A 22500-nucleotide genomic window follows, 5' to 3' on the forward strand; every position below is an offset into this window, starting at 1 on the left:
TGTTTTTTTTTTTTTTGGGGGGGGGGGGGGGGGGAAGGCATACAGGGGGTTAGACGAGGGCTTAGTGACGCTACTGCTAATGCTATGTGGGAGTCACTTTGGCCGAGAGTCAGACAAGATTCATACACGCTGCAACACTGACATAGAACTGCGTGTCTTTTAAGTGCCTGACTCCAGAGGAAAACAAGCCTGAAGTTTGGCATTAGTCTCCCCATGCAGCAGCAACTAATGAAAGAACTAATCACACAGAAGTATGCATTATGTTTTGTGGATTCTACTTTGACGTGGGAAATCTGAATTTAGGTATTTCCAGTTGGTTAGATACCCAGGTCTCTTTTGGAAAATGGGCTTTTCTGTTTTGGCTTGCTAATAGGAAATTGGAGGATCTGAAAAACTTTAAGCAAAAGACTGTTCTCATCAATAGTAATTCTTTCAGATGAAAGAAAATAAATTTGAAAGTGAGTTCAATGCAAGTTGGATAAGAATATGATGACTGCTGTGTAAAAAATATCAACAGTTTTAATGGAGAAAAAATAAGGGAGAGAGATTTTCAGAATTCCATAAGCAAATCACTGAATTCCTAGTAGGACAGGATCAAGAAAAAAAGAGAGAAAAAAATGCTTACTAAAAATTTTTAAAAACCCCATGCAAATGGGAGGTACCAGGGTAGATGTATTTAATATTATGAGAACAGAACAGTGAATGACATTTACGAATCACTGAGTTTATGAGGCTGCATATATATCAGTGTCCCAGAACCACAGTTGCTTTTTAGGAGAGATGTATGTATGGAGTCCTAGTAAAATCTAAACAATAACGTTGAGATGCAGTGATCTTTGTTCATAAATGTTGCTATAACATTGTGGTTTATAGTAGTATTTTCTGTTTGGATATTTAACTACAATGCTGTAATGATTAATCTCTCTCAGATACAAAGTCTGTGAAATGGGAATAGAAAATACTCTGTGGAAACGTAACTAAGAAATTACACACAGTTTAATAGTTTTTGTATTAGTAATCTGTCTATTTTTAGTTTCCTAGCCTTCAGGCAGAGAAGCAATCAGTATGGTCTTCTGAACTGTAGCTATAAGCATGATCTCTTTAAGAATCTTGCAAAACTCAAAAGTTAGGAAAGTCTTGGGTTTACTTGCAGTCTGTCAGAAATTGTTGCTTTGCCTTTGTGCAGTGTTTTTGATACAATGCTATTTCTTGTGACTTGTGCCCTGATTTTGTTTGCTACCACAAGGAGTCTTTTGTTTCAAACAAAACCTTGCGGTTAATTTTCTGCTAGGTCTTTTCATGAAAAAAGAAGGTCACAGCTTATAGCATTTGTATTGTCATTGCAAGGGACTGTACAAACTGTTCCATGGACCAGAATGTTTCGGTGATTAATTTAACGCTTGCTACATGTTTTTAAAGTAGTATTTTCCTTTTTTACAATTTCAGTGCCCTGTGTGTTATTTAGACACTTGTGTAAGGTACGAATCTCATTTGTGAGGATGAATTACAAAGTTACCATCATTTACGCATCCATAACTAACATGAAGTTAAGATCAAATATAAAGACAAGTTGAAATATTTTAAAGTATGTTCTTTACAGCTGGTGCTAACATCAATTTAGTAGTAAAATAGTATGGTATTTAAGTGAGACTTTAGTTTAATGCATTCTTATCTACAATTATCAGTAGCAAGTACTGATGCAGATTTTTACTTATTGCTTACCCACATAGTTCTTTGTATCTTAAATATTTTAATATGTGGGCATGATACAGCTATTTGACATTTTACAATTTGTCCTTTGTTTGCATGCAGCGAGGAGTTATGGGCGAAGACGAGGTAATTCACTTCTGTTTGTTACAGTACAATTAATTCTGATGGAGCTGTTACTGATCATTATGATTAATTAATCCAGACTGTTGATTGTAAACGCTTATCTGCATGTTGTCTTAGTTTGGGGAGGATGGATGGTGTGAGGGAAGGAGCAGTGGAGTCTGGATTGTTATGATCATTGATCTCTTTTTAGAGTTTGAATTACAAATCCTATAATCAGTTAAAACACTGTAGTTCTAATCATAATTTAGTTCGTGCTAATGGCTACTGCTTGCAGTTGTTACCCCCTTTAAAAATACACAGTTTGCTAGTTGTTCTTCTAACTCATCTTCTTTTGCTTCTGTAGAAGTGATAGTGTACAGAGTAAAAACTAAAAGCCTTTCATAAACTTAGCAAGAAATCTAGTAGACAACTCTTAGAAATAGTAAACAGATTTTTGTAGTATAAGCCAATGTATGCTCACTGACCTTGGAAAAGCTATACTGATTTAACTATATGAGGATGTGACTTGTGGTTGTTATAAAGACCACGTAAAATGTGCAGCAAAAACATCAAGATCTTTGATAGCTTCCAGTATTCACAGCATTACACGTAAGTTCATGTGTGTCTCTCTTGATCTCTGCATTGGTTCATAACTGATTGCTTGGTAGTCCTAATGTAGAGAGGAATGATGATCATGGTCAATGTATGTGGCAGTATAATCGTATTTTGACAATTCCTGGCAGATTCTGCTTAATTCTTTTCACTGTCATAAAACAAAAAGAAACAAGTGTTTAAAAGGACTTATCCTTTTAATTCACAGTCATCAGGAGAAATGTGAAAGTGAAGAGGAGGGAGAAGAAAGTATTAGGAGTCATACAGAGCATGTTACTCTAAATGTGTTAATCCATTGTCCTCTATGTCATCTTAGCTCTCTGAGGAGCTACAGTGCTTTTGGTAAACCTTTACCCACATTAAAGTAAAACTGATCTCTCTGGTATCACTTCAGAATATGTTCTGATGGTTTAATTTGTACTGGGAAGAGAGCCTTGGATTCTCATTGTTCTTTGACTTTAACATTGGTCTGTGGGTAAAAAATAAATTAATTCTGAGGGTTATTCTTTAATTATTCCCCCCTCCATGTACTTGCCTATATTGTAAGTTGGAATTGTCGAAGAAGTGCTTTTAGAGAAACACAAACATGATTTTCATGGTCCAAAGAGACACCTTCCTTAAGTATAAATTGTGTGGTGTTTTTAAAAAAACAGAACAAAAACTGAACCCCCAACACACACACTTAAATGCTTTTGTGGCAATACTCTAATGCCAACAGGTTTATTAAAATTGGCATGTTTTTAAGTCACGTAAGTTTCTTTTTTGCTGCAGTATAGAGACTTGCAGAGGTAAAGAGCAAATCTGTGTGCTTTTTATAAAGATAACCCAGCTAAACTACAGTCATTTAGATTTAAGATGTTAAGAATAACTCTCATATATTAACTTTCTGTTTCTCCCTTGCTTCCTCACTTTTCTGCCCCATTGAGCACCAGCTACATGCTTCCACTTTTAAAGGCACTCTACTTATCTGTTATCTAGCTGTTGAATGCTTCCTTATGATAGCAAGCAAGGATGCCATCACTTGCTCCCCAGTAGTCATATTCTCAAACATGCGTATCACCATTCTTAATGGAAGGGAGGAGCCTGCTACAGCTTTCTGCATTTGTTGTACTCCATCAGATGCCTACTTAAGACACAAATGGAAATGCCACCATAAATATGTTGTAGTTACAGTCTTTGTTACTTAGTACAGTCCTGTGGTCCTGCTTTTATTTTGTGATCCTCATGACATTTTATTATGTTTGGTTGTTTTCTATCATCTTGTGTTTTCATTCAGTATTTTTGATATACTATATTTTTTTTATGGATTTAGATACCAAATCAGGGTCATTAGGCATTACCACAACATAGGTCATTGGTCATGATGTTTGCTGTCTGTTCTTCAGCCTCGTCTTTAAGCACTTGATTCTCACGTGGTCTTCTGGAAGTGAATGGCTTTCATGCTGCTGTCACCCCTAGCTGATCAGCACAGTGTCTGCAAGTGTTCCTATGGGGCTTTCCTGGTAGTATTCCCCTGAGAGAGGATAAAAGTTAGACTGCAGTATGGCTCAGAGCTAGGGTACTGCAGTCTCAACTGTCAGGGACCTGCTGCTCCTGCATATGGATTTGCAGTGGGTGAATCTGGAAGAAGTTGGCTGTTTGAGATGGAAAATTAACTTGCTTCCCAAAAGTGTGCTAGGTTGTTTTTTGGTTTTGTTTGCTTGCTTGTTTTTGGAAAGCAGTTGAATTAATTAATAATTATTTAAAAAATGAGTGAGAGAGAAACAGGAAAAATTGCACTTCAGAAGAAATGGTGATGTGGGGTATTTATTTTGCTTCACAAAAGTGTTTCTTTTTGGGCTCTTTGCAGTTGAAAGACTGACTTCTGAATTTGAAACTTCATTAATCTTGATGTTGCTAATCTGAAGCAGTGAAGGTTTGAATAAGCTAAGATGCATATCCTGGCCTTCCAAGTCTTTTCATTTTGGAGTTCTCTAAAATTTGTAAATATGAAATAGGGTGCAAATAAGTGGGACACAGTTACCATGCTTTCACTCTCTCCTGCCATCTATACATCTGTTTTGATCAGTTTGCATTTGCAAAGCCATCCTGTGAACTTCTCAGATTTTACACTTGCTTTTCAGGGTAACTGTAATCTTTACTGCAGATTGCTACGTGTTAGGAACCACCACAAGGCTTCCCTCCAAAACTGTGGTAAATTTGAGAGTGAGAAGGCTAAATCAGCACTGTGACTCATTTTTCAAGTGTTACATTTTGCACATTTATTAAAATTCTCTTTTGCTTTCTTAGAAATTAAATCTTTTCTTACATTATCAGCATCAGATAGCTTTAAAAGAGAAGAGAAAACATACCTGTTTGGAACTTCGTACTGTGTACATGTTTTTTCTGTTTCCCTCTGTTCAGTTAAAGTGTAAGATTTTTTTAGACATGCAGTAGTCATTCAGGTGATGGAAGTTACCAATTTAACTTGAAGCTAAACCAAAGGCAGACTAACTAAACTCACTTAAGCAGCCCTTAATATGATCTCTTCATAAATAAGACCCTTTATTTAAAAACAAATTACTACTTTCCTACTGGATACAGCAGAGTAACTACAGTATAATGTAGTGTGAAGTATTATGCTTAAAGTGATGTCAGCTTGCAATCTTGAATTTCCTTTTTGAAGTTTAATACATTTTTCATTTTCTTAATTTTTCTTTAAACTAATATGTACTTTTCTAATACCGTGGTATTTTCATTTTTACTTTCCAGACTGCTATTACCCCATTCTCTAAAATTACATAACCACATACTGCCACAAAATTATTTTAATGTATATTATTATCTTTTCTTTTTAAGGCCGTTCTTCCCTCTTCCCAATAGATGATGGTTTGCTGGACGATGGTCATAGTGATCAAGTTGGAGTCTTGAATTCACCTACCTGCTATTCAGCTCATCAGAATGGAGAACGAATTGAGCGTTTTTCTCGGAAAGTGTTTGTTGGAGGTCTTCCACCAGATATTGATGAAGGTGAGCTGCCTGAAAACTAAGCAAACTAAGTTTGGAGGGAGAGAGAAGGAGAGACTTTGAAAAACCTAAATGAAGTAGTAGAAGTAATCCACCCAGCAAAATAATGTTGTGGTGTAAAAGGCTACAACTATATATATTTTTTATGAGAGTTGATGGATATGTGGAGCTTAATATCATTTGATGTCATCCATCTCCTCTGGTTTTGAGATGGTTCACTTGTCTCATTCTGCACTTGCAGATTACAGATTTGCATGTGATACCTGGAATAGGTGTTACTGCTTACCTTGCACATTGTGTTCAAATACATCTTAGCCCTTCATAGTGTCCTCTGTCAGTGCCTGCTTTATCCTCTATTTATAGAAAACGTCTATTAGTAATTGAATTTTAAATTCTACTTTACTATTACCTAAAGATCTCAGAAGTGGTTTGGAAAGGTTAATATTATTCCTGTTCATAAATAGAGAAACTAAGGCAGAAGAAGGTCAAGTGGCAGAGCACTCTGTGATGCATTGAACATAGAATGTACCACAGAAGCATAACAGATTGTTATGTGATGCAATTGGAATTGCTTTGTACAGTAGTGCTGATTTGAAGTAATCGTGCTGTTTAATACTAAGTTTCTCCTGTGCAGATAAACGTAAATTACATGTTAGCTTTGTAATGTAAACAGAATTCCCTTTACCAGGTTCATTGTAATCCTAGAATAACTTGCAAACCAAATAAGCTGACTGTGGTTAGTTAACTTTCAGACATGGAACAACCATAATTTGGTTTCATCTTTGTTGTGATGCTCTCCTGCAATGTACTAAGGGATTTATTTTAATATACTTCAGCTTTTTTTGATGCACCTTAGCTTCTAATTCAAATGTGCACTGTTGCCTTTAATACAAATGCTAAACAAAGACACATGGAAATATATTTTCTTTCTTTCCTGCCTGTTTATGTGCTGATGGCAGGATGCGACTGAAAGAAATGGAGCATATTTGTGTTTGATGAGTTATTGCTCTTGTAGAGTTTAGGGTGGTTTAATTTTTTTGTCATGGCCAAGATTCTTACGGTCAATGACAGGAAGGAGTGGCTGGGCTAGAAAGACATCACAAAGTTGTGCATGGGACACAGTAGATCTTGCAACAGGAATATTTGTGGTTATGTTAGAAGCACCTCTAAATAGGCAATTTTAAGTTTCTGTGCCTGATCTGTGCATGGTATCTGCTGGAAACTGCTAGCATGCTAACTGTAGTGGTACTTATTATATGAGTATCTACCTACAAAGCTCTGAACGGTACATCACTATACAGTAAATTGTTTTGATTGCATTCAAACCAGAATCTGAATTTAAGGAAGTACCACACTAGTTTTCACCACTGCCTTTAGTTGCCCATATGCTTCTGAAATGCTCCTGTTATTAAGCAATAAAAAACAAATGTAAGCTTAAAATCACCAGAAAGATATTGTGTAAAAATTAACCCTTTGGAAGATGTGTCTATTTTAATTTTTTTGTTCACGAAAGTTGGAATTTTGTTCCTTTTTCTCCAGGAAATGTCAACCTTTGCTAGAAACAAAGATCTTTGCTTGATGGTACTTCTTCATTGAGTTACTTCATTTATTTTAATTGCAACTATTATTATACCTGTTTTTAGATGAAATTACTGCTAGCTTCAGACGATTTGGGCCTTTGGTAGTAGACTGGCCTCACAAAGCAGAAAGCAAGTCCTATTTTCCACCAAAAGGTAAGAGGAAGGTTTTGACCTGTCACTGAGTGCAAATCTTACTCTGGGAAACTGTCTCATATAATTTACAATCCATGTGAACAGTTAATTATACAGTTTCAATGCAGTTTCAGACATAGTTCCTTTACATATGAAGTCTAAAACCTGAGAGTGTTATTTTAGTAATGTGCCTGATTCAGTCCTCGACTCTTGAAGGATCTTCCATATTCTGATTTCCCATATATCAGATCAGCGTTATATAGTTGTATGTGTCATTAATCCTGAATTCTGTATTTGCATTTCTATCTGGTTTCCAAAACAGAAATTTGGAGAAATTTTTAAGACTGAATCTGAGATAAAAAATTTCATAGGAGGTTACAGGTAGGATTCAGGAGTATGCATTTGGGTATCTGATCAAGATAGTCAATGTTATGTTTATTTCAGTTTTAGGATGTGAACTTCCTATGAAGCACTAATTATCTTTTTTGATAAATGATTAAATACTGATTGTTAACTATTTCTAGTGTTGCTGTTAGACTAGATTTTTTAATATCACTTACAAAGTGTTGGAAAAGCCATTCTGTACATTACATAAATTATGTAGCATATTTCTGTACATGTACAATCATGTACGGGTACATATAAAATAAATGCAAAAATCTGATCCAGATACAAAAGCAATGAAGAAATTATTCATTTTGTAGAGAATGCAGCAATTCATTCCTTCCCTGGAAGTCACAAAAGTAGGTATTGTCAGGCATTGGAACAGGCTGCCCAGGGAAGCGGTGGAGTCACCATCCCTGGAGGTATTCAAAAAGCACGTAGACAAGGCACTTCAGGACATGGTTTAGTGGGCATGGTTGATGGTTGGACTCGAATGATCTTGAAGGTCTTTTCCAACCAAAATGATTCTGTGATTCTAAGTATAGCGCCTCTGTAAACTGATTCTTCATTTATTTATCTGTCCATCTATGCTGGGAAGAAGACAGGATTATTATCCCAAATGTGTCCTTTAAAGACTGGGAAATGGAATTGAAAGTATTTGAATAGTATTTATGAACACTGCATGGAAATTCTAAGGCAAACAAAGAGACACTGGCTTTTTCAATTGTCAGCCTGATACACAAAGCTTCTGTCAAGTTAAATTTGATTATCCTAAGGAATGCATCTCTTTTCATAAATTACCAAGAGAAATTCTTGAGGAACTCTTTGAGGAACATGCATCTCGCAGAGTCTGTGATGAATATATGGAAGAGGGAAGATGTAACATAGTCTGACCTGAAAGGAACGGATTCTGGCATTCATTTCCAAGGAGATAGTCCTGTCTCAGCATCTGAACATCTTAAGGATATATTTCCGGACTTCCTCATTTAATAAAGCTTTTTGATATAATTGGAATATTTATAATTGCCACAGTAAAAAAAAAAAAAAAAAAAAAGCCAAAAAACCAAACCCCAAACCTCTGTATTATAAGCAGAGCTTCTTAAAAGCAGAGCATATAAATAGAAGAACTTCAGTCTGTTGATCTAATTAATTTAGGAAACACTTGCAAACTAAGTGTTAATTTGATTTCCCATGATTAACTGATACTTATTTGAAATTTAATAGCACTTACTGCTCTTCAGTCTTAAAACTTTATTCTAATTTTCAGTTTACTACATTATTCAATATTGTTTTGTAATGTAGCCTAACACATTTAAAATACAGTGTAGGTTTCTCTTTGTAGATGCTCTGGAAATATAGCTTGCTATTAACTGCTGAATATTACTCTGTTTATATCTGTTTTCTTCAGTGCAATAGATATGGCCCATGATTATTTTGTAGAAGAATTTCTAAAAAATTTGTCTTAAGTGTTACTCACATGTGCAGGCAAGAACCACGTATACGCATATTTAATAAGATGTCTGAAACTGCTAAAGATAGGCTAAATACTAAGAATGCTTTGAGATTGATCAGTAATTAGCAGTTTAGAAATACATACTGTATTAGCCCAAGCAGTTGGGGGTTTTTTGTTTGGTTTTGTTTTTTTTTTTTACATTTAGTCTCCAATTTCTAATTTGTCACTCTGCATGGAGTCAATTCAGTGTATAAATTTTTGTTTGTTCAGTCTCATTAGAGATTTAACATAGTATTACTTTCCAAAGACATGTTAGAATTGCCCAGTTCTGGACTGATTTACGTAATAGTCTTCTCCATGGTGAAGAGATACAGCCTGGTTTTTTTGTTTGTTTTTTTGTTTTTTTTTTTTACTTTTGTTCAGTTTTCCAGGCTGTGGCTCCTTCCAGGCTCTCTGCTTACAAAAAGTCCTGAGGGAAGGCCAAGTTCATAATAAGTATTTCCTTGCTTGAAGAAATGCAAAAAGTGCCCTGATCTATCAAGGCCGGCTGCCTCCTGAGAAACACCAACTGCTTGTTCTTAACTAATTACATTTTGTATTGGTTCACCACAAAATTAGGCCCAAAGAAAACAGTAATTTTAAAAACTTCACACTAATCTTACAAGGAAACTCTGTTCTGAAACAGAAGAAAAGTGAGATCAAAGTACAAAGTCTGTAAGCAATCTGCCAACTGTAATGGAGAATTCCTTCCTTTCTGACGTGCCACTGTTTATCATAACTCCTGTTATTACGTAGTTGGCAAATATACTTATTTATGAAACAATACACATGTCCAAAGCAACTTGCTGAGGTGAGGACTCCTTCCTATGATAATGAAGCTCTCAAAAAAATGGCACCATGAGGATATGCAAATCCAAAGAAGGCCTTTCAAAATATGCCCAGTTGTTTCTGTGCTCTATACTATTTATAATCTGTATCAAATGGAGGATAATCTGATTTAAACAGGACAGTATCTCCAGCCTTTTCTAATTGTCTGGGTGTTTCTATTGCCTACTATCTAGCAGTTGTGCAGTAGCTTCATTTATTCAAGGTTCTTAACTGCTAATTTGAAATTGACTGAAAAAATTAGGTTGAAAATGTTCAGTTTCTAGTTTCAGAAGCAAAACCCCAGGTCCATCCAAGCTCTGTTTAACTTGTTACCAGCTTATTTGATCACACTGGGTAGGATTGAACTCTGGATTCAGGCAAGGAACTGTAGGTGTCTTCATGTGTGATTAGTGTCTAAGCTTCCTTTAATCAATGGGAATCTGGCCAATACAGTCAGTGGAATATAGAGGGCTATTCAGGTCACTGTAACATAAGCACATTGAGCTTGATTCATTTACCCATACTGAGGATATCTAAAAGATTTACACAGGTCTCGCAAATGTGGCGCGGCACCTGTTGGAAGTCCCGTGCCATTCTGGAGCACCAGCTGAAGGTTAGGCAAAGTTGTATAGAGGATAAATGTGCTAGACACCTCCATGTCCCACTTGGTCAGCTGAGTGACCGTCCAGTCACCACTGACTACATTAACTGGATCTCTGTATTACAGTAGGAGCTTAAACACAGTCATTGCCGAAATATGGAAATAGGCGTTTGGATCTTGAAGTGAATCCTGCTCCCCCCTACTCAAAAGTGCCTCAGCTAATAGCTACATTACAATTCTATCAGCTTGCGTTTTTTCACTTCAGGTGTATTTTGGAGTTAATTCTCCATCAAATATGACTAAACTGAACAAGTGAAAGACTTATGTTTTAAAGATTAAATTTAATTAATATGGTGATGAGATCTCTTTAAAGAGGAATAGATTAAATGTTGTGTGTCCTTCCCAAATGTGAATTAGTCCCATCATCAAATGTAGATCCATTGTCTGTATTAACCTGCAGTTTACACTGATTCTTCCTGATTTAAGCTAAGGTGCAGCATTCTGGGTGCAAGAATTGCACTGCACTGAGGCCATTTAGTCTCCCCTGGGGACAGTCTGTCAGGACAGTAGAGGAACCAACCCCAAAACAAAATACAGCTGTACTGACTGGCATGGACAGTGCCATGCTGGCTTGCGCTAATTTTCTTGATGCCTTCCCTAAGTCACTAGTGATAGGAGTTAACTGGAGTTTGATAGAATTAAAGCTGCTCTCTGATTTCTACACAGAGTATGCATAGCAGAAGAAGTGTCCCTTCTCCTTCTGGTAAACTTTCATATTACTATGAAATAAAGAAATTATATCTTGCTCAGAAAATCATGTTAGCTGCCAGTGTGAATCTAGTCAAGAATGCTTTGCTTTTGATTTGTTTTTTATGTAATAAGCACAAAAAAATGAAAAGGTTTAATTTGGTAATACAGCTAGGACTCTACTTATCTGATGGGCTTTCTGTTTCCAGTGCTGACCTAATACATTAAAAAGAAAAAAATATTTAATTTCTTAGTCTTGTTTCATTAAAAGAGATGTCAGCTCAAGAGTAAGGATGACTATAACCAGTATCTTTAGATATCAGGGAATGTAGTTCTAAAGCCAATTATCTCCAGAAAGATTTGTTTATTATTTGAGGTAATTTTCTGAGGACAAGTGTTATCAAAGTCACCCACACTGGGTGCCTTTGAAAATAGGGGTATTTGTAATAGTTTCAGTGTTACGCAGAAGAATTTAGTCAAATGATAACCACTAGCAGGGGTTACCTTAACTTTGTCTTGCACAGGAGGCATAAATTCTGGTAGAGGTGCCCATGAACAAGAAATTTTTATAAGTCTGTGCTTCATCTAATACTTTTCACCTTGTGGAATATGTACAAAACATACAAGCTTTGTCTCTTGGCAAGTAATATCTGATCATGACCTGCTGCTGGTGGTATACATATGACCCAAAGGTATGAAGCAGCTTCCTTCAAAGAAAACTATTAGAGTAGCTTTGCTTTTCCATTGTCAACAGGCTTTAGACTTGCATTGCTATTGCATGTGAAGCTGTTAAAGTTAAATGACTGATATGATACACCAAAAAACCAAGAAACTAGGGAGTTAAGCTGTTTTGTAGTAAGTAAAGCACCTCCTACTCTTCACCCTACCTCCCCACCATGTTTCACTGTGATGCATGGTAATTGTAGTTCAGTACTACTCCTAAAACACTAGTTAGGCACTTGGTATTTTTCATCATACTTAATGCACATGGCTTACCACCACCATACTAGCTTTGCAGACACTAAACATCCACAATAGTTCATGAGTTACAGATGTTGGGGTGAAAAATAATCCAATAAAAGCATATACTGAGAAAGCAGGAAGGGATAAGAATAAAGTTTGTGCCATACAGTTGTTGGCATGTGGTAGCTGTAGTAACAAGAAGAGGCCTAATTTATGATGTCTAAACGAAATACCTAAGATAAGAGTGTAATTTCCCTTTGCAAACACTTTCTAACTAATTAATACAGGCTGGTTGCCTATGTAACTGGTGTTCTTTGGAGAAGTCTATGGCTGACGTATAATTGATTTGTGCAAGGAAATGCACCCTGGTCCAGAGCAAGTGATGGAAAGTGGTTTATATGCAGACTGTGCAAGTCTAGCATTCTTTGGAAGGAATTTGCTGTCTCTGTATATGGCTATAAAATGTGGGACCTGAGCAAATTATCTTCTCTAGTCAGTTTTCTTCATCAAGAGAACTGGTTATTTTCCTCCAGGCTAGACTTGGGGAGCAAACTGAAATGCATTGTAAATTATTGAAGGACCAGAGCTGTGGAGCAAAACTACAGCCAGACCAGTCTGATAGTACAGACTATACCCTAACGTCCTCTATTTCTTCAGAGGGGGAGTGGTACAGCTAAGCTTATGACACAAGCCTGTCTGATGCTTAAAATTAAATGGGATGAACCCAGGCATGAGTACGTTTCGCAGATAACGTTGAGAAAGCAGTATTAACATATAGTTTTGTTATTGCTTTCCGTTTATTTCAGGTGTGGTAGGATATAGTAATCCTAATTGTTCCCTCATCAAGTTCTTGTATTTGAAATTTGTATCTTTTTACAAGGTGCCACAGTTAAGCATATTAATAGGTGCAGACATACAGGTGGTAGATCGTGTGGAAACACTGACCATACTTATGTATCAGGAGCTATGTGGCAGTACCCTTATTTGCTTTAGGATAAGAACTGATGGAAAATCAGCATCTGGCAAAATATTTTACTTCTGGCTGTGTGTCTTATTTTGTATGTCCAATCCCTTGGTCAGTATCATGTGCATTTAGCCCTCTCTTTGATTAGTCAAGTTTTTGCACTCCCATCACTCTTGTACTGAGCTCTCCATTCAAACAGGAATCTGTGTGCCTGGCTTCCACACAAGTAAGGACAGTTACATGGGTCTGGTCTCACTTAACCTATGCCAGTCTGCACATTCCCTCATTCAATGAGTTAAGTTTTGCATGGGTAAGATGTGGATTTTAAATTCTAAGATAAATACTGAAAGGTATCCCCATTAAAACAGATCTTGAATCTAACTAGTTACTAATAAAGCTTAAGTTAAATAGGTTGTCACTAAAAAATAGTGTTCAGCAATGAAAAATGGGCTTCACAAGGAAGTACTTCAGCCCAAGTCCAAAGATTCCCTACAGCATATTTGTTAAGAAACTAAATAAGATTTACATAAAAATATAGACTACCTAAAACCTTGTCATGTGTCCATTGTAGGTAGCTGTGATAGAACCATGGTATGAGGGTAAAGAAATGAGGTACAAGGTATTAGAAAGACCAGTATAGGCCTTACAGCTTTTTTTTTAGATCCTGCTTTTGTTCCCATGTATCTCAAATCAGTCATGCATTTGTTTCTCTAACTTTATATTCTTTTTAACACATTGATTCTTGAATGCTCTTCAAGATGCACCCTTCCATGTTTGCCTTGATGATGACCTTTACTGTCTGTTTGCAGTAAGAAATTGCCAGTGGTTAACTAGCTTCTCTCAGAAATACAGTATGATTTCCAAAAGGCTTGGTAAAGCAGCCATGCTCCCTCTTGCCAAGCCCACTCTAGGGCAGCTACTTCAGCATTTACTTTTCCATCCAAGTAATAAAACATAACTTGGTGTGAAAATTCCACACTTGGTAGTAATCTCAGAAAGAAATGTGGATTTATGGTCCTTTTAAAGTTCATTTTAGAATACAACCCTAATTGCACTATCAGACACCTGTAAAGTAACAAATTTTGTATGTATCGTTATACTGTAACTGTTAAAAGTATTTTAATGTGTGAGGTTCTTTGCTTGTCTAACTGTCTGTTTTTACTGTAGCATTAAACAAGCATTTTAATTCCTATTTTTGTAGTGTTTGGGAGGTTTGCTGGGTCACTTACGTAACAAAGTACTTTGATCTAATCTCTAGAATAGAGATTAGTCCTTTGTGCCAAGTCGGATTTTCATTGTATAATGTCCATTGCTGCCAATGAATTATGCTCAGCCTAGACTTCCAGTACATTAGAACAGACATGTTTGCTTTTATTTGGTTATTAGTCTCTTCTGACAATTATTTTAAGAATAGAAGTTCTGTTGATCATGGCAAGGTAGTACATAGTTAAAGAAGATGACTAATAACAAAGAATTGGTTTGACTTTCTTTTATTTTTGGAGTAAACACATTTGTATGGAAAAGTCACTGGCAAAGATGATTAAGAAAAATAAAGATAGGAGAAAAATTATCAGTTGGTTTGGATTTTTTTCTAGGTTATGCGTTCCTCCTGTTCCAAGAAGAGAGTTCTGTTCAGGCCCTGATTGACGCCTGCATTGAAGAAGATGGAAAGCTCTATCTATGTGTTTCCAGTCCTACCATCAAGGACAAGCCAGTAAGTAAACAGTAGATGGCCTGCAGGCTATAGCTGCCATCTGTCTAAAGCTGCATTTGAAATGATGACGATGAAAATAATCAAAAGCAAACTACCGTTGGCAGAGCTCAACATCTGGAACAGTTGGATGATTTTAAAATTGTAGTGTTTTGAATTAATAGGATTAAAACAAAGCACCGAGACATGCTAAACTAATGGGGTTACGACTGACAGTTTATATAGGCTGATGAACATATATCCACAATGTAGTGAAACTGAAAGTAGCATACTATTTTCTTTCCCAATTTAATAGGTTCAGATCCGTCCCTGGAATCTAAGTGATAGTGACTTTGTGATGGATGGTTCCCAGCCGCTTGATCCTCGAAAAACAATTTTTGTTGGAGGAGTCCCTAGACCATTAAGAGCTGGTGAGTATAATCTGTGGCTATTCTTAAAAGTAGGAGATTATTGGAAATAATTTGAACCATTCATACTTTTGTATAGTTACATATGGATAGGTATAGATATATACATAGAAAAATAGAAGACTGTCATGATAGTTATAACCACAGTACAATATTCATGTTTTCTCACATTTCTCTAGTAACTGTTTTCATCTGGCTTTGGCCATAAGTCACTGTTCATCATTGAGATTTACTGGAAACTGTTACATGTCTAAGGCTGTAAAAAAGATTTTGATTATACTAGCAAACTGTAGTGTAAACTATGTCACAAAAGAGTTCGTTTTAAAAATAATGCTATGAAAACTTCTCTGCCATGGTCCATGAGTATGTGGAGCACTATTTGTACTTGCTTGTCATTGTGCATTAGTTACTCTTCTACTGCTATGACATTGCAGTTACTCTTGCTAATACGGACAAAGCAAAAACACAGGTGATGAAGGAGTAGGAATAGAGGAAAAAAAGGAAGAAATTCAGAGAGCTATCATAGTCTGTATGGCACAACACTATATGAGATTGCAGGACTCCTTCTAGACTTTTGTCAGAGTGCATGAAGGAAAAATGAAATGTTTCTGTAGCTGTAGAAATGGTTGATCTACAACCTGGGCAGTCTGCTTGTGAGATTGACTGCAGTAGCCTTTTACAATATTTTATGGTGGCCTTCTAGTAAGTAGGTTGAAGTGAATGTTGGAAGTAGAAGCATAACATACAGTGGTTCAAATCCCATCTTCTATTAGAATGACTCCTGGACTTCATCAGTCTTCCATAGTTCATAATGAATTTTATACTTAAAGAAAGATGAGCTATCAGATGGAAGATGTAGGAGAACCAAGAAGTGATAGTGCAAATTTGGGGTATAAATAATCTTAAATTATTCTATCTTGGACCTGCAATGCTCAAGCTTTTCTGTTATTTTACTTTTAAGACTGTACTTTTGACTGTAGTACAAGCTCTGTAAATGAGCATAAACACAGTATGTTCCAACTGCAGATAAATTTTTCTTCAAATTCAGTCCAAATACTCCAGATTACTGTGCTGAATGTCTGTGATAAATTTAATGGATACATTCTTATGTTTAGCTTTCAAATGCCCTGTATATGTGAAAATGAAACTTTTTATGGCATTGTGAAATAAGAATCATGACTTCACAAAAGCTGTAAAACTTTAGGAGACTTTTCAAACAACTGTTAAATATCAATGACTGCTGAGACCTTTATACCTAATACAGAGGATACTAACTCTGAAAAAAATAGTATTTTTCCACCTAAATGAATTGCAAAACTGAATTCAGTATAAAATTTTACTAGAGGATTGCTAAAATACTTGATCTGTAAAATTTGGGATTTTTGTTTCTATGAACTTCAGTATCTATGGTAAATGTAGCACTGTAGAGATAATCAAGCTCTGTGTGGCTGATGAAAAAGATGCCAACTACATCTCTAAATTCAAGTAGGACATAGAGTGTTAGGACAGCCAGTGAGCGTGTACCAAGGAATTTGTGGCACATGGATATATTTTATACAGCTTACATTCCATGCCTGCCCAAAAAGTCTTTTGCTGTAATCTCCTGAAAAAAACTGCCCTGGAATTTCAGTTCCAGGTTATCAAGAACTGCAGGGACTTACAATTCCATTGTTCCTTGGATGTATGTACCCACAGTATGAAAGATCTCTCTGCTGAGTATTTCATAGCTTATTTAATATGTTTTTATATTTCTTGTTATTATTGTTACATCAACTGTTGCAAAATTAATTATTAAATTTAACTTTTCTAACATTTTAAAATACAAGTATATTATAAAAAGTTTGTTCTGTAAGAACAGTTTAAATGAACATTATTTTGTTTCTTAATAGTGGAATTGGCTATGATCATGGACCGTCTCTATGGTGGAGTTTGTTACGCAGGAATTGATACTGACCCTGAGCTGAAATACCCAAAAGGTGCTGGACGTGTTGCTTTTTCCAATCAGCAGAGTTATATTGCTGCCATCAGTGCTCGGTTTGTTCAACTTCAGCATGGCGATATTGATAAACGAGTAAGTTATACAGAAATTAAAAAAAATAAATAAACATGAGAGTGATGATCTAGAAAGGAACTTCTCGGGGTGTGGTAACATTGCATTTGATTTGCTTTCATGCCAGCTTCTACATTTCTTTTAGTATTCCTGTAACTCTACTAGTTCCAAGAGCTAAACCGTGAATGCCCCCAGACGAACAACATGCATTCCACAGAGCAGCAGTTTCTTCCTTGGACATATGTTAGACCATATGTTCTTTCCATTCTGGAGTTCCTGGTTTTGTTGCATATGGGCAAAGGGCTTGAAAATCTTTTTCTCTCCCTTGTTCTAATGAAACCAAATACTGTGATAATTCCTCTGTCATTCATAGGAAACTCTAGTATTCATGGGTTTCAGATTAGCTTTATATTTGCAGCTGCCCTTAATTTCAGCCATAATTGTCAGTGCTCAGCGCTTCAGAAGAATCAAGCTCAACACCTAAAATACTAAATGTCTTATCCTTTCTGTTTGAGAGAGTCTTCTAAGTACTTACTGATGTACATTTCTGGTTGCTACAGATGCTTATTGCTAGCTAAAGCAAAACTAACTTTCAGTAAGAAGAGTAGTCCTCTTCATTGCTCCTAGTTAGAAGTATAAGAGTAGCAAAGAAAACTGGCATCTAAATTATGTCAGTTTTAAGTGTCACTAGTTTTGATGTCAAGAGCTGCAGAGGTAGTCACTGGTATTAATAGATGTTCTTTAAAAAAAAAAAAAAAAGTCTTAGAGGAAGAAGGATTGAGTAAGTAAAGTAGTTCAAGGTCCAGTCTCCTCTACAGATGAAAGACATGGGGAAAATAAGGTAGTATGGTTAACAAAAGTCTGCTGTAGGGAGGTAGCATGTGCTTCTCTCCTTTCAAATAGACAGAGTAATACAGCTTTACATCTGTCTTTCAGATACCAGTTGCCTAGTGAGCTGAAATCCCCAAACAGGGTCCTTTCCAGAGGATGAGTGGGTCTGAATGTGGGTAGGAAACTAGGCTTCACGTTAAGATGTGACGGCTACCTTTTTCTGGTGGGATTGCTGTCTTTGTAACTCGCAGCTGACTTTGACTAATTTAGATTTTTAGCTTTTAGCTAAATTTAGCTAATTTAACTTTTTAGCTCTACCTTTTGGCTAATTACATAACAGGAAAAATGGCCTTGACACTGTGACTGCATGAAGGGAAATAGAACTATTAATCATTTTGCATTTGAGTATTTGGACAAAATGGGAGTAAGGTCCAGAATCCAGAACTCCTTCTAAAGAAAAGCTAGATGGGTCATTTAGCTTCAGAATTGGGTATAGCTTAGTGTGTTTCAGGAACCATCTATAGTGCATTTGGCTGTGAAGTGACCTAACTTTAAAATCAGAGGTGGATGGTTGGGTCCCATCCAAAGTAGTTCTCCCTCCAAGGTGGGAGACATGGACTTGAACCCTGTAAACTAGGAGACACTTTTATCTTGGTCCTCCTCTTCCCATGGGAGTGTCCTTTGCAGTAGCAGAGCATGTGGTAGACTGGCAGTTCCATCTCATAAGAGAAAGGCAGGCACGAATCTGCCTTTGAAGGCTGCATTTCCAAGTACGCTGGTTTGTTGTTTTGGTTTTTTTATGATAGGTCACCAGTGATTTTAAGGGCTCGTTGGATGCTGAGCAGGCATCTGAAATGGCAGTGCTTGCTGTTTGCAGAGAAAGGGATATAACTTGTTAATGTGTGATGTAACACTGAAATACTTAAAAGGGGGATGGGCAGTAAATCTCCAGTAAAACAGTGGGCATGTGCTGCAGGCCTCTTGGAGCTCGGACAGGGAAAAAAAAACACAAAATCTACCCCAAATACTAGATTCAGAAGCACAGCATTTGAGTTATATCCATGAGACTTAATTTATAGAAACAGTAGTCAAATGATTTCTTCAGTCATGATTACAAAAAAAAAAGGGAAGAAAATAGTATAATTAGTATCTGTAGATAATTATTCATGGGCTAGAGAGGTTGGGGGAGACAGAGAAGGAAGATCTATGCTTTCTCTTTAAATATCTGAATCCTCACAGTTTCTTTTTTGGTTGTTATAATTTGTGTTCTTTCTTTAGTGTTGCTTTTTTCATTCTTGAAAATTAATTTTCTTGACTCAAGTATTCTCTTAAATCTGGAATTTTGGCATTTTTATTAGCATCCTTGGTTTTTCTTGTATTTAAAAATGTGTGCTACTCCTGAGATGTTTCACTTGCAAAATACAGCTATGCCAAATCTAAGTATTTTAATAAATTTATCTTTAAACTTCTTTATTTCTTTCAGAGGGTTTTTAATCTTTATTTTTTAAATCATCTTCTCTAATTAAATCCTATGGTCAGTCCTTATTATTTATATAATTTTGTATATTTATACAACCCAGTTATTTGTGTTATGGAGGAGTAATAGAGAACACCCTCTTTTTAGAGAACACCTTAACTCTTAGGTGCTTCTGAAAGTATGAAAAAAGCTATTTTCAGAAATAGGTTTTTGCTCCATGGAGTTATACACTGCCTTTTCAGGCTCTGAAAATACTCTGAAATCAGTATTACTGCTGATTTATAGATGAGCAAGCAATTAGTATAAATCTCTAAACCACTGGTTTTGTAAATGAGGAAGATAGTCCTACTTTGGGTATTGCCTTCATCTGAGATGTCTGTGTTATGCTGGCCAATAAAGCAACATATTGCATATTGCACTGAAATCTGAGAGGCAGGCTGTTCTCCTACCCTTTACCTTAGTCTAGCCTTTCTATACCAGTTATATCCAGTTTCTGTAGGTCTGCTGTCCTTTCACATTCTTTTCATAACCAGTTTTGTCTGTGTAAAAGTCTTTTTTCATTGCTAAATTTTGCAGTTCACCTGTTTATCCTTCTGAACTTCAGTTCAAAGTATTTATAGCATTTTTTTGCACATACCTTTTCCTACCTTAATTGGAAATCTCAGTGTCACAGTCGCTTAACAAACATTGTCTGTGATCTTAACTTCTTCCTTACCTAAGTACTCTGCAGCTTCTCTCCAGTTCTTTTGATGTGTAGATATGTTTAGTTTCTCTTAACAGATGTTTTTCTTCAGTAAAGTGCTCCTTGTCCTGTTTTAGCATATATGAAAGCTCAGCTCCAAACATTTCCTTGAAACTCATTTTGAGTTTCAGCTCCAAACAATTCCTTAAAATGTTGTTAACTTTCATATGTCAGCAGTTTTCATCCACTTCATGTAAATACTTCTATTACCCAAAGTGTTTCTCTTAATACATTTGAAATCATCTTCATACCAATCTTGGTGCATTAATGCACCGAAGCTTGAAATATATGCTGCTTCATGCTTTCAGTAATTCTGAACCACGAACACAGTTACTGCATAAGGTACCTGTTTAGTGGAAAGTTTGAGTGTAATTTGTGATAAGGCAGGTCGTTGTAGTGAAATAAGAAGTAGAGCTTGTACTGAATATAGATTGCTGGAAGAAGCATACTCTTATTCCAAACATAGATGCATTTGACATGACGAGTATGACCTCTGCTTCTGAAGCTAAGAGCATGAAGACTATTCTGCTGTAAAACTTTTGGGTGGGTAGCTGTATGTGTAATTTTTTTCCTCTGGAGACAAAATGGAAAAAATAGCATTTTAAAGTTCTTATTATTTCAAACGTATTCTGCCTGGGTAAAGTACATAAAGTCAATGTCTATATGTAGCATTCTTCTCAGATAATAGTATCTCAGAAAAAAAATCTCTTACGGTAGTGAGTTTTAGTATGAACTGGAATAACTCTTTTTGCTAACAAAATGCAGAAAATACTATCTTTAAAAGTGAAGAAAATGTGGAAAACAACAATACATTCCTTAATGATGGAGTCAACTCATTTTGTGTTTTATTATGAAGTTCTTCTTCCTGTCTGATCACAGTCTGTAACAGTTCAGTTACGCAAAGACATAATGCAAATTTACCACTGGACTCCTGCCACTTTTCCACTCTGGCAGTCAGATGAGTTTGGGAGAAAGAAACTGTATAAGACAGGTGTTTCTAGCAGTCTGTAGACTTGCAAAATGGTGTTTTAAAAATATTTTCAGAAATACATTGAATACAAATTTCTGTACAGCTCAAAGCCACAAGAACGGAAAAGTAATAGATGACCAAAATCTGTAACTCCAAATTTGACCATATTTTAGAAATGGGGAGTGAATTTATGGGGAACAGGAGTGCTAAAAGATCTGTATTCCAGCCTGCAGAAAGTACTTTTAATTTGCACACAAAAGCAGTACATGCAGAGACTTATTTTTTAAAAAAAGGTTAATGTATAAATGGTTACGTTCTTCTAAGTTCAGTTATTTTTTGCTAAACAGTATAGAATTGGATGTCATGTAAATTTGGGAGCTGATGAGATTAGTTGGGAGACCTCTGGGCTTTTTTGCTTGTTTTGTACACATACTTCCATATTATCATTTGCCAAGAACATCCTTCCAGAATAAATTACGGGAGGTTCTGATGTAGCTATTTATTACATATATATAGTGTACTTCTAAAGATCTGCCTTGAAGTGTTCTGCTTACTGTATGGATAGATCCATAGCTGATAGATAATAAAGAATAATAACTGATTAGTTAGATAAAGGCGTTAATATGTCTGATTTCATACTTCTGTTTGCGGGTTTTTTTAAACCAGAAAAAACCTGAATGTCCTCGTATAACTTTAAGTAGGAATAGGTATTAACTAGAATCGTTTCTGTTTTATTCCAACAGGTGGAGGTAAAGCCATATGTGTTGGATGACCAGATGTGTGACGAATGCCAGGGTGCACGATGCGGTGGAAAGTTTGCTCCTTTCTTTTGTGCCAATGTCACTTGCCTGCAGTATTACTGTGAGTTTTGTTGGGCAAATATCCACTCTCGTGCAGGACGTGAATTCCATAAGCCATTGGTAAAGGAGGGGGCTGACCGCCCACGTCAGATCCACTTCCGCTGGAATTAAACATGGTGAACCAGCATCTACATAAGGAAAGAAGGGTGCATGTGGCTTACTGTGTTTGAAGATACTGACATGCAGAAGAAATAAGTGCATTCTTCTGCTTTTCACCCCAGCTATCAATACATGCATCTTTATCAGCAGCCAAAACACTACAAGCCTCTTGTTTTTCACCAAAACCCTACATCTCAGGCTTACTAATTTTTGTGATATTTTCATGTTAAAA

General features: G+C 36.2%; 1 protein-coding gene across 1 annotated transcript in view; it reads left to right on the top strand.

Moving 5' to 3' along the window:
• The window catches only part of CPEB2 (cytoplasmic polyadenylation element binding protein 2), a 56750-nt gene that overhangs the window by 30739 nt on the left and 3511 nt on the right, over positions 1-22500 (top strand). The window contains exons 7-13 of the mRNA XM_010576883.1: positions 1813-1836; positions 5263-5433; positions 7074-7163; positions 14717-14835; positions 15128-15242; positions 17129-17310; positions 22053-22500. The exon at positions 22053-22500 is cut by the window's right edge and continues 3511 nt beyond it. Of these exons, the coding sequence (XP_010575185.1) occupies positions 1813-1836; positions 5263-5433; positions 7074-7163; positions 14717-14835; positions 15128-15242; positions 17129-17310; positions 22053-22280 (929 nt within the window). The 3' untranslated portion in view covers positions 22281-22500. The remainder of the gene's footprint in view (positions 1-1812; positions 1837-5262; positions 5434-7073; positions 7164-14716; positions 14836-15127; positions 15243-17128; positions 17311-22052) is intronic.

Source organism: Haliaeetus leucocephalus, unplaced genomic scaffold, assembly GCF_000737465.1.
Source record: "Haliaeetus leucocephalus isolate CR32 unplaced genomic scaffold, Haliaeetus_leucocephalus-4.0 Scaffold545, whole genome shotgun sequence".
Taxonomy (NCBI): domain Eukaryota; kingdom Metazoa; phylum Chordata; class Aves; order Accipitriformes; family Accipitridae; genus Haliaeetus; species Haliaeetus leucocephalus.